The sequence below is a fragment of the Octopus bimaculoides genome, chromosome 2 (assembly GCF_046866305.1).
Source record: "Octopus bimaculoides isolate indiv1 chromosome 2, ASM4686630v1, whole genome shotgun sequence".
In the NCBI taxonomy this organism is placed as follows: Eukaryota; Metazoa; Mollusca; class Cephalopoda; order Octopoda; family Octopodidae; genus Octopus; species Octopus bimaculoides.
In genome coordinates this window covers 100,138,871-100,151,730 of record NC_142929.1, presented here as the reverse complement: position 1 = coordinate 100,151,730, position 12,860 = coordinate 100,138,871, and the positions used below count along the sequence as shown (strand labels likewise).

The 12,860-nt window shown below is 36.9% G+C and overlaps 1 protein-coding gene across 2 annotated transcripts in view; it reads left to right on the top strand.

The window, feature by feature from the left end:
* Positions 1-12,860, top strand: part of LOC106881395 (putative pyridoxal-dependent decarboxylase domain-containing protein 2) — a 90,697-nt gene continuing 77,837 nt past the window's right edge. For both annotated transcript variants that reach the window (XM_052978495.2, XM_052978494.2), the window contains exon 1: positions 1-209. In XM_052978495.2, coding sequence (XP_052834455.1) covers positions 9-209 — 201 coding nt within the window. In that variant the 5' untranslated portion in view covers positions 1-8. The remainder of the gene's footprint in view (positions 210-12,860) is intronic.

Here is a 12,860-nt window from a genome sequence, read left to right as displayed (position 1 = left end):
GTTCTAAGATGGCGGCCAATGTTGCTGAAGGGAAGGAAGTTGAAAGCAGCCGTCACATTGATCAATCTAACCACTCGGTATCGGACTCTTTTAGTGGACAGTTATCACCAGAAGAACATCCAGAAGATACACAGGAAACTACTGCTACTAATGGAGACAGCAATGACAAAGCTTCGGATGATAATAACAAACAACCATATATAATAAAGGTAAGACAAAATCAAAATTGATTTTTTTCCCTTTTACTCCAATATTCATTAGGTTTTAATTTTTCCTTGTTACGCTATTGTGCTTATCATATTTATTTCATTGGGTTGTTTAGAAAGCCTAATAGTGACCTGTATCATACACCTCTTGAGTCAGTGATTTGTTGGCAATTTTGACACGTAATATAATATTATACAAATACAATGCGTGCCTGTCAGTGTACACACCCTACTTATACCTGTTGTAAAGAAAAACAGTTTCACTTCCATCTCATTATTTTCAGTATAAATAAATACTATAAACATAGCAATGGTTTCCTTGTTTACCATAAAGGCAAAAAGAATAACATGTTGCAGTTCAATAAACTATCAAATAAGTAAACACAGAAATAGGGTGTGACACGAAAGCGTGTATTAATATATATGTATATTGAATAGAATGCTAATGATTTCTTGAATCAGACACGTATACTGTTATCTATAATGAGACGAAATAGGAAGTTGCAGTCTTCAGAACTGTCCTTTATACCACTATAGCTTACTTTCATTTCAGTTTTGAGGGGCAAAATGTAACCCGTAACAGATAAACATACTGTGCCGAAGGATAATAAGTACTATGAATTGCAAAATCAGTCGAGGATCGGACAAAATGCCTTGTGGTGTTCAGTTACGTCCCTTTACATTCAGAGTTCAAATCCCGTCGATAATAATTTGCTTTCTGTCCTTTCGGAGTTGATAGAATAAGTACGAGTCAAGTTGTGGGGACTGGTGCATACTTAGCAAGACAAGGAAGGGTCAGTAGCTGGGGCAGATCCCCTCGGGTGCAGGTGTGAAGGATATAGAAATTTCCTCCGGACTCTCATGGCCGGTAATAATGGTGTGTGTGATCAATTTAATCGGTTACTCCCCCTCCCAAATTTGTGGTCTTAGGACGGGTAGAATTCGCCGAATTAGTCGAGCGTCAGAGTTAAATGCCTTGAAGTATTTATTTAGTTTCACTATTCGGTGTTGAAATCTTGTTAAAAGCTACTTTACTTTTCACCCTTTTTAGGCTGTCAAATAAGTACTGTTAATATTCTGAGTTCTATACAGACGACTTTACCTACAAAATTGTTCGTCTGTCCAGTTAGAAAATATCAGTGTTTGCAAATTTGTCAAAACAGTTTTCGGTAAAAATCTAATAGAGATAGAAGTGTCTCTTCTTCACATTTCTCCTCTATAATTCCCCAACTTTACTTTCTTGTGTTTATTCCGTTGACTTCATGCATATTTTTAAATATTCAACACTTCTTCATGAAAGACATCCACATGATTATAAAGTAGCGAAGGGTTTCTTAGCAACACTTAGTAGTAGTGAAGCTGATTTAGCCTGCTATTAGTTGTTTTGACGAGGAAGAGGTGGACAGTGTCTGAAACATCGAATTGGGTCGACAAACTTGGACAAAACATTTTTACCTGTATTCTAAATAGCTATGTACATTAGGAGATTTGGGTGAGTGTTTCTTTATTGTTCCAGCAGGTATATATAATTTTCTTGTTGAACACTCTTCATGGTCATGTATGATAGCCTTGAAGTGGTGGATATCATCTCTCAACGCATGACATTACTTTATCATCGGATCAACTGTTGCACATGAGCTGTTGTTTGCAGCGTGAATCAGAACCAGAGTTCAGATCCAATGGCAAGTCTGATTCAAGCAATTAGAAACTCGAGTAGGGAGCTGAACTAGAAGCAGCTTCCCATTGTCATTTCTAGATTCAACACTAGATAATCTGCATTCAGTACTAGACACAGTGTATTCATATTTTCTATGGTTAGGGAAGTTTAAATTTATAAAACGGATCTATTTTTCATATTGGTTTCATATTTTGGCACAAGGCCAGCATTTGGGGGATGGAGATAAGTTGATTACATCGACCCTTGTGCTCCACTGGTACTTATTTTATTGACCCCACAAGGATGACCCTGGTGGAATTCGAACTCAGAACATAAAGACAGACAAAATACAGCTAAGCATTTTGCCTGGCGTGCTAACTGTTCTTGTTTTTGACCTGTCTTTTATATTACCAATATTAAGCTGGTGCTTCATTTTTCTTGTATTGTTAACTGCAACTTAAAACAAAGTATGTTAATATATTTTCAATCAAGCTTTATTAAGTTATTTAATTAAAAAAAATATGCAGTTAAACATTAACCAGATATGATACTAATAATAATCACCTATTTGGAACTTTGTATTTTTTCTATATGTTCAGGTATGTTCAACTTTTGAAAAATCAATATTTCAAAATCAGTCTGTAGAATGCTTAACATGGGATCGTATATATTTCTATTTAAAATAACCCTACCTTGTTGTGTAAAGTGGTTGTGTTATATTACACACAATGGTAACATGTTTGCTGCTCTTTCCCATATTTAAATTCTGTATACAGACACACACATATATACAATATTTATAAGGCGTTTTCATCAACTGGCATTAAGTGGTGATAGAATACTCAGTTTATGGGGTCCTTACTCAATATGATGATCCACATGCTTGGCTATTCAATAAACAGCTGTATGTTTATGTTCTCTACCTAAATTAAATGTCCTTTTCAAGTGATGCCAAACGTTTTGCTTTTTCATTTTTACTTTAATCTACACACACATATATAACACTAAGTTTATTCATAAGAAAACATGTCTGAAGCAGACATATGTGTTCTTTCTCCTCCCCATCTATGTGTGTATAAAAAGTGCCCATATAGCAACACATAAAAACACTTGTGTGGTGACACATAATAGTGCCTGTGCAGTGCCACTTAAAAGCATCCTGCAGACTCTGTAAAGTGGTTGGCGTTAGGAAGGGCATCCAGCTGTAGAAACTTTGTCAAATCAGACTGGAGTCCGGTGCAGCCCCACCAAGCTTGCCAGCTCTGGTCATACTGCCCAACCCATGGACAACAGATGTTAAATGATGATGATAATATATATATATATATATATATATCATCATCATCATCATCATCGTTTAACGTCTGCTTTCCATGCTAGCATGGGTTGGACGATTTGACTGAGGACTGGTGAAACCGGATGGCAACACCAGGCTCCAATCTAAATTTGGCAGAGTTTCTACAGCTGGATATATATCTATATATATAGGCGCAGGAGTGGCTGTGTGGTAAGTAGCTTGCTTACCAACCACATGGTTCCGGGTTCAGTCCTACTGTGTGGCATCTTGGGCAAATGTCTTCTACTATAGCCTCGGGCCGACCAAAGCCTTGTGAGTGGATTTGGTAGATGGAAACTGAAAGAAGCCCATCGTATATATGTATATATATATATATATATATATATTTGTGTGTGTTTGTGTGTCTGTGTTTGTCCCCCTAGCATTGCTTGACAAACGATGCGGTGTGTTTATGTCCCCGTCACTTAGCGGTTCGGCAAAAAGAGACCGATAGAATAAGTACTAGGCTTACAAAGAATAAGTCCTGGGGTCGACTTGCTCGACTAAAGGCGGTGCTCCAGCATGGCCGCAGTCAAATGACTGAAACAAGTAAAAGAGTAAAGAGTATATATATATATATAAAAATACACATGGTTTTAAGTTCAGTATCTTGAGCAATTGTCTTTAACGACAACCCATGTTGACCATTAGTTTATAAGTGAAGTTGGGAGAGGTGACTGTATGGAGGCTTATCATTCATATATGTATTTTAATGTTGACACTGGATTAAAATCCTTTACTCAAATAATGATTAACAAGAAGAGTGTCAGGCTGTTAATGCCTCAGCAATGTGTATTCACCAAACCCATTCTAACATTGAAAAACAGATGTAAAATGAACTAATGTATCACTATAAAGAAATAGGAAGCCCCTTCACAAGTGGAAGTAATGTCAGTATGATGATGATCATCATCCTTGTTTAATGTCCATTTTCCATGCTGGCATGGGTTGGAGAGTAGGCAGGAGACAGCACCAGGCTTCACTGTCTGATATGGCATGGTTTTTATAGCTGGATGCCCTTCCTAACACCAGCTACTTTACATGGCACTGGTATTGGTGTGAGAAGCCAACAACATCAGTTCTCTTTATTTTACTTGAAGCTGGAAATACAGAGACAACGCAATGAAAGAACTTGCAAACATGGTGGTTGTAGAGAAACGTCATCATCATACAGGTGATTGTCATTCATTTCCAGTCTTCTGTGAGAAACTTGTCTAGACACTGTGAAATGTTATCTTGCTTGGAAACAGGTGAGAATTGGCGACAGGAAGGGTGTCCAACCATATAAATCCTGTCTCAACAAATTCCATCTGATCCTTGCAAGCATGGAAAAATGCATATTAAAAAGATGATGATGATGATCGTATCTATACTTTGTATAATGTACAGACTGGAGCCTGGCACAGCTTTCCAGCATGCCTGCCCAGTCAAACTGTCCAACCCATGCCAGCATGGACAACAGACATTAAATGATGTAGCAGAAATCTGGCCACCATGGATTACAGAAGCCTAAAGAACTACAGTAAATGTATCTGATTCATGTTGTTAACGTTGTTTGCAAAATACAACTCAGCAAATATATATATATATATATATATATATATATATATATGTATGTGTGTGTGTGTGTGTATATATATATATATATATATATATATATATATATATATATATATATATATATTAGACTACCCATGACCTGTTGGGTCACTGGGAAACTCAGTTTCCCAGCAACAGAGTTTTGTTTTGTGGGTCTTTTCTTTTCCAGGTTATTTCACATGCTTTCAATGAATGTGACATTGAAATTACCTGTAAACGGCTCCTTTCCCCCCAGAAAAAGAAAGATTTGGCTGCTATTTCTTGCACACCCTGCTACCATGTAACAGATATGTCAGATCCTTTATCGCAAATAACTGTTACGTAGTAGCGGGGCCTGCTAGAAATAGCAGCCAAATCTTTGGCGGTGAGATAACGCTGAATGCACTCGAAAAAATAACCCAAGGTTACGAAGTTCATGATATATATATGTATGTGTGTATGTATGCATGCAGATGTGTACATGCGTATGCATGTATATACACATATATGTATGCATGCATGTATGTATGTGAGCATTTACGTATGTAAGTGTGTAGACGTATCTGCATTTGTGTGTATGTATATGTAAGCATATGTTTATGTACTGATATAGGTATATGTTCAAGTTGTATATGTGACTGTTGCTCTGTTGAAGGTTGTATGTATATATATTTGCTGTAAAAAAACAAATCATGTTTTTCTGTTGTCAAATCAGTCTAATTTCTTCCCTTTTAGGATGAAGTTAAATTCGAAACATTTTCACATTATGTACTGTTTTGGGTATTTATACCCCAAACCTTGAATATCTCAATAATTACTGCTCCAATTTACGTGAAACTTGTTTCATTCCATTCCTATTAACATTTTAAGGTAAATTTAATTCATAGTATTTTCCTATTATATGCCAGTTTACCTGGGTAACATTGCAAGCAAGCAAAATTGAAACTGACTTTTAATGTATTATATATATATATGTGTGTTAGGAAGGGCATCCAGCTGTAGAAACCCTGCCAAATCAGATTGGCGCCTGGTGTTGCTATCCAGTTTCATCAGTCCTCAGTCAAATTGTCCAACCCATGCTAGCATGGAAAGCGGACGTTAAACGATGATGATGATGATGTGTGTGTGTATGTGCAGGAGTGGCTGTGTGGTATGTAGCTTGCTTACCAACCACATGGTTTTGGGTTCAGTCCCACTGCATGGCACCTTGAGCTAGTGTCTTCTGCTATAGCTTTGGGCTGACCAAAGCCTCTTGAGTGGACTTGGTAGATGGAAACTGAAAGACGTGTCATATATATATATATATGGCGTTAGGAAGGGCATCCAGCTGTAGAAACTGGCAAATCAGATTGGAGGCTGGTGTTGCCATCTGGTTTCACAAGTCCTCAGTCAAATCGTCCAACCCATGCTAGCATGGAAAGCAGACGTTAAACAATGATGATGATGATGATGGCACACACACATGTATATGTTTGTGTGTGTGTTTTGTCCTCCCAAGCATTGCTTGACAACCGATGCAGGTGTGTTTACGTCCCTGTAACTTAGCAGCTGCATAGTTCTGAGTTCAGTCCCTTTGTGTGACACTTTGCCAAGCGTCATCTACTATAACCCTAGGTTGCCCAAAGCCTTATGTGTAGATTTGGTTGATGGAAACTGAAAAAAGCTCATAGTGTGCGTGTTTTTGTCTCTCTTCATCTTGATGTCCTGTGATAATTGTAAATGAGTGTCACTGTAATACAAGCAGTGTCATTCATTTCCAATCTGCCATGAAAACATGTCAGGTTATGGTGAAATATTACCTAACTTGGAAACAGGTGAGGGTTGATGACAGCAAGGTATCTGGCCATAGAAAATCTACTTCAATAAACTCCATCCAACCCATGCAAGTGTGGAAAAGTGGATATTAAATGATGATGATGATATGGGCTGAAGGCTAGCCTTTATACATGATTGAAAAAAGCTAGTCATGATGCCACAATAACATTCTGAACAATAACTTTAGCCAGTTTTTTTAATTTCCTACCTCTGTCACATGTGGACATGCTTATAAAATCTCAAAAATAAAAAAAGTGCAGCAGTCATCATCATCTTTTAATGGCTGCTTTTTTTGACATTCACCAACACTATTCCTGACATGCCTATGCACCTTTTCCTCTTTATGATTATTTTAACCCATATATTCCCATAAAAAAAAAAAATGAAGTCTTAAAATTTTAGTGTATTTAGATTAAAAGTTATGGTAAGCTTTCACAATCTGGAAGAGAAGGACAGTATGCAACTGTTAGCTACAGGTGTTGACTACCTACTGGACATTTCATCTGCTCAGTCAGATGCTTCCTGGCGAATTCATGTCCAAACAAGTAGGAGCAGGTTTTGCATTGTGAAAAGGCAACCAGGGGTATATATGGGTTTAATGTCCATTTATCTATAGTTTTGTGTTTCATTCTGTATACTGTGCATGTACTTCTAGCCTTCATTGGTGTCTTCCTTCATTTGACATATACATCTGCTTTCTGTCCTCCCTTTTAGTCTTTTCTGATAAGTTGTAGTGCACCTGAGTACTATATATATAATAAGCTCATTATTATGTATATATATATATATATATTATATGTGATGTCTAATATATATCATAACATATGTACTAGTAAGCTTGTTTGCTTTGATGTGCTGGGAAAGAATTTGTAGAATTGGTTTACTTCTTGCTGATCTGAAAATGGCAAATGAAGAGACACCCAGAAACATTTGCATTATTCATTACATCCATCCCTCAATCCTGTCTAGTCTCTACCATTGTCACCTACTCTTTCCTACCTCCCCTGCTTATCCACTCAACACTTGTTCTTCACTCATATTCACCACTTCATCCATTCCCCATTTCTCATTCTCCCATATAGCCTTGCAACTGCCACCCACCCACACTCCTGGTTCTTCTGTGCCTATTAAATTTTACTCACCTTGTTCCTTAAGGGCCCACACAGACACTGCATTACCATTGTTTCTATCTACTTCCTGCTCCACTTTGATTATTCCTCACCCTCTCCTAAAATGTGAGTATTCATGCGGCCTCTCTACAGCAAGGAATCTGTTTTGGTTTAGTCCCTTCTATCATACTTTAGCCCCCCTCCCCTCATCTCCTAGCATAATGTTTCCCCTCTCTGGGTTTGTAGTCTTGCAAGTTTCATGGCAACCTTGTTAGTGCAAATAGCATGAAAAATCAGCACCCAGTACACATTGTAACACATTGGTGTTGGAAGGGCACTCAGTCATAGAAACCATGTTCCAAAGCAGATTCTGGAGTACAATACATTCCTTGGACCAGTTGAATCCTGTCGAACCATCCAACCCGTGCTACTGTGTAACAAGGATGTTAAATGATGATGATGGGGTACAAGCATAGTTGTGTGATTGAGAAATTCAATTTGTAACTATGTGGTTTCACTGTGTGACACTTTGTGTCTTTTACTGTAACCCCAGGCTGACTAGCACCTTGTGAGTGAATGTGGTATAAGGAAACTGTGGGAGCATGTCATAAATATATGTGTGTCTTTGTGCCCCCCCCCCCCCCAATCACAGCTTGACAACCAGTGTTGGTTTGTTTACATCCTTATGGCTTAGTGGTTTGCCAAAATAGACTGATAGAATAAGTACCAGACTTAGAAAAGTACTGGTGTCATTGTGTTCAACTAACCCCAAGTTGGTGGACCAGCATGGCAGCAGTCCAATGACTGACATGTATAAGAGATAAGATATATATCTCAACTTGATCTCTCTTATTGCCTTTCTTAACAATGCGAAATTGATCCACTGTAAAGACATCAGAGTCTAAGTTTGACTCTTTTGAGTACTACTAAGTGTCTTGTATATGGAGAATCTCTGGATCTCATCTGTGAACTATATATATATATGTGTATATATATATATATATATATATATATATATATATAGGGTCATCCCATAAATAATGCGGTTTTTTTATACTTCTTTTATTTTTCAAAATTAAGATAAAGTTATTTTTTAATCTAAAATATGCTTTCCTTCATTTTCTACAATGCTCTGCCATCTATCTGGTAGACTTGCAAGGCCTCTCTTCCAAAATTCACTTGTCCGGGACAAAAAATTCTCCTCCAGTACTGTTCTGGCCTTGTCTACAGAATTAATATTTTTTCTGTCCAGATGATTATTAAGACTGCGGAATAAATGATAATCGGACGGGGCAATGTCTGGCGAATATGGTGGGTGAGGCATCATTTCCCATTACAAACTGCTCCAGCCTTTGAAATGTCATCCTTGCTGTATATGGCCAAGCATTATTCTGATGGAAGAAAGAACACCTTTCGTCTTGAAACCAAAGATGGTCATTTTTCTGCTAGCGCTGACTTAAGCCACTCAAGCTGCTTGCAGTAGATCTCCTTTGTTATTGCTTGGTTTGAGTTTAAAAGTTCAAAGTGGACTTAACATTTCATATCCCACCAAACAGATAATAACACCATATGTGGGTGAAGACCTTCTTTAGCCTGGGATGCTGGTGTTTTTCCTTTCCCTACCCACTAGGCTGTAGTTTCTGGCTTGGAATTTCTGGAACCACCATTGACGCTAGCTTACGCTTATTGACCAATTCCCATATACTGCATTAATATTCCTCACACTTCCCGTTGTGTTGTTGCTTTATTGAATTCATAAAACAAAATATGCCGAATATGCGCCTTTGTCACTTTCATTATAGCTTTGAAAAAATAACTGTTAAAATCGAACTGCACTTTTCAAAATTTGCACTAAGAATAAGGACAAGGTAAAATTACTACCTGCTTTTATAGCAATGATGCAAGTAGTTTATCCTATCCCCCTCTGACTTTTTTTTAGTTCATGCAACTGAAAAAAACCATGTTATTTATGGGATGACCCAATATATTATAGGCAAATCCATGAATAAAAGATAGGAAAAGACAACAAAAGTCAATTGGACATATACGGAGGATATATTAGATAACCAAAGAAAGTTTTAGATAGAAAAATAGGAGTATTTGTGTGTGTGTACCAGTGTGTGCACATGTGAGTGTGTGTATATACAGGTGTGTATGTGAGAAGTCTTCTGTACATGCTTATGATTCATCATCTTCATCATCCATGCATGCATGGGTAGGACAGTTCACAGGAGTTGACCAGGTGGAAAAGCTACCCTATGCTACTGTGTCTGTTTTGGCAGGGTTTTAATGGCTGGATGCCCTTCCTAACACCAACCACTCTGCAGAGTGGACTCAGTGCAGAGGGATTATATGACTATATATATATATACATATACAAGGGGATACCCAAAATAAACTGAAATTTTGCAATATTATTCTATTCACATAATTTTACGTTTAACTTTTACTGCCTTCAAAGTATTCTCCATTTGAAACAGTGCATTGGTCTGGAGGTGTTTTCCACTGTTCAAATCAGTCCTGGAACTCTTGGAAAGTGATGCCTTTTAATGCCTCCGTTGTTTTTTCTTCACCTCTTCCACATCTGCAAAACGTTTTCATTTAAGGACTTTTATCATTTGGGGAACAAAAAATGTCACAGGGAGCAAGATTGGGTGGGTAAGTGAGGTCATGCCATTTTTAGTCAAAAACTGTGCCACATGCATGTTGGAGTGTTTTCATCTCACCACATCTCGCAAATGCTTCAGAACTGCCTAGTAAAATATCTGGTTAACAGTTTGATCAGGAGGAACAAGTTTTGTGTAGACAATTCCTTTTGCATTAATGAAACAGATCAGCATTGTCTTGACATTGGACTTCACCTGACATGCTTTTTTGGGGCACGATGACATTGAATGCTTCTATTGGCTTGAATGCCGCTTCATTTGCAGATCATAATTGTAGCACCACCTTCCGTCACCAGTGATGACCTTTGAATAAAAGTCCAGATCAAGTTCCAACTGTTCTTTCACTTCACAATATGCATTCAGCCGTGTCTGCTTTTGATCATCCTTGAGCCAGCGAGGCATAAATTTTGCTGCAACTCTTTTCATTCGCAATTCATCACTCAAAATTCGTTGGCAGGAGCTCCAGGACACACCAGTCATATCAACAACTTAGTCAATTATCTGGTGATGGTCCTCTAAGATCAGTTCATGAAGTTTTGTGATGTTTTCATTTGTCTGGGAGGTCAATGGTAGCCTTGAACGAGGTTGGTCTTCAAGTGACAAATGACCATTCCTAAAGTGTGAAAACCACTCATAAACTTGTATTTTGCTCATGGCAGCTCCCTTATAAGCTGTTTGAAGCATGACAACTGTTTTGGCAGCATCCTGGTAAGTTGTTTGGAGGATGACAACTGTTTCGGGTGCTGTTTTCCCCAGCAGAAAACAGAATTTCATGGAAGCATGCTGTTCCTTTGTTTCAGCCATCACAAAAATTGACAAACACAGGAGAAGCACTGCAAAACAAAGACATATCATGTGGCTTCTAGCGGTGAAGCCTGAACTACAATGACCTTGTCCCACAGAGAACATTTCCAGTTACTTTTGGGTACCTCCTTGTATATATAATTAATGTGTTGCTGTATCGGAGCAACGTGGGACTGGAATTTAGTTAGATAACAGGGTAACGCCATTAGTAGGATAGGTAGGGAGGAAGAGGAGAAGAACTAGAATAAAATAAAATAAAAAGAAACAGGATAAGATATAATGAAGTGGGAGAATGAAAGTAAATAAAGTTGAGTGAAACATAGATTACAATAGAAATAGTAGAGTACAGTTTTCTGTCATAGATTGGTGGATATAAATTTTTTTTTTTAAAGATCTCGGATATCAAAGCTTTAAAGATTCATAAATATAAATGTTTTAAAGATTTAAAAATTTAAAAGCATTTTCAAAAAGGTAGTGTAAAAGTAGTCATGAAAATGTGAAAGTAGATAGGTAGGCAGATGGAAGGGCAAATAGATAAATGAGTTGATAGCTGGATGGACAGATAGACTGATATATATATATATATATATATATATATATATATATATATATATATATATATATATATATATATATAAGCCACTACACATTCTTTATTTTCTCTCCCTATTTCTTTCTGTGGAAGAGTGTAGGCTCGAAACGTTAAAGACTTTTTCAATTCCTGAGCGTTAAACTAATACATCTGTTTGTTGTCTACACCACCTGTCTTCGTCTTTTGCTCTTTTGTGAATTCTTCCCCTATGTTCTTAGATGGAGTCGCAGCGACTCCATCTAAGAACATCTGAAGAAAGAATTGTATTCCGAAATATCATCGGACTATGGATAACTAAATTACAACAGGTATATAATCTATTTTTTGTATTATAGTGCATTGTTGTACCATTCAAAACTTTTTATTATATATATATACATATATATATATATATATATATATATATATATATATATATATATATATATACCATCTATATTAATGGGTATGACTAATTTGACGTAAAAATGTGCAGAGTCTGGTAGCGAATCCGTGTCGTCATCATTTTTGTGCATTTTCATAAAATGGTGAAATTTTATGCTTTGGGGCAGATTTCATCAAATTGATGTCATGACAGCTTGTGTGCAAAATGCCTAAATTTTGCTTCAGAAATAAAATGGTCTTACCTAATCAAAACTCTGGGGAATTAAAATAACGAATTGAAATAATAAGTTTTAGTAAATCAAAACAGTTCACATTGAAATGAAAAATTTGCAAATGCGAAATAGATTACTGTTAATAAACTGTCTGTTTATACCCATGAAACATTTGTCATTAAATTTCGGCATTTTTCATCAAATTGATGTCACTATGGCTAGTGCAAAGAATGCCGAAATTTTATGATTTTTGAAAGATCGATGCTGATTAGAAATCGATTTTAAAAAAAATTCCAAATGAGTAAGTGACCACATGGGCATAAACCCCACACACGTGTCAAGTTTCATCAAGGTCTGTTGGATAGTCTCGGAGGAGTTTAGGTAACAAATTCACAAATACATAGATTTGCCATTTATTGTTTTATATATATGTGTGTGTGTGTGTATATATATATATATAATATGTCAGTGTATGTGTATATGGATAGGGAGGTAGAGGAA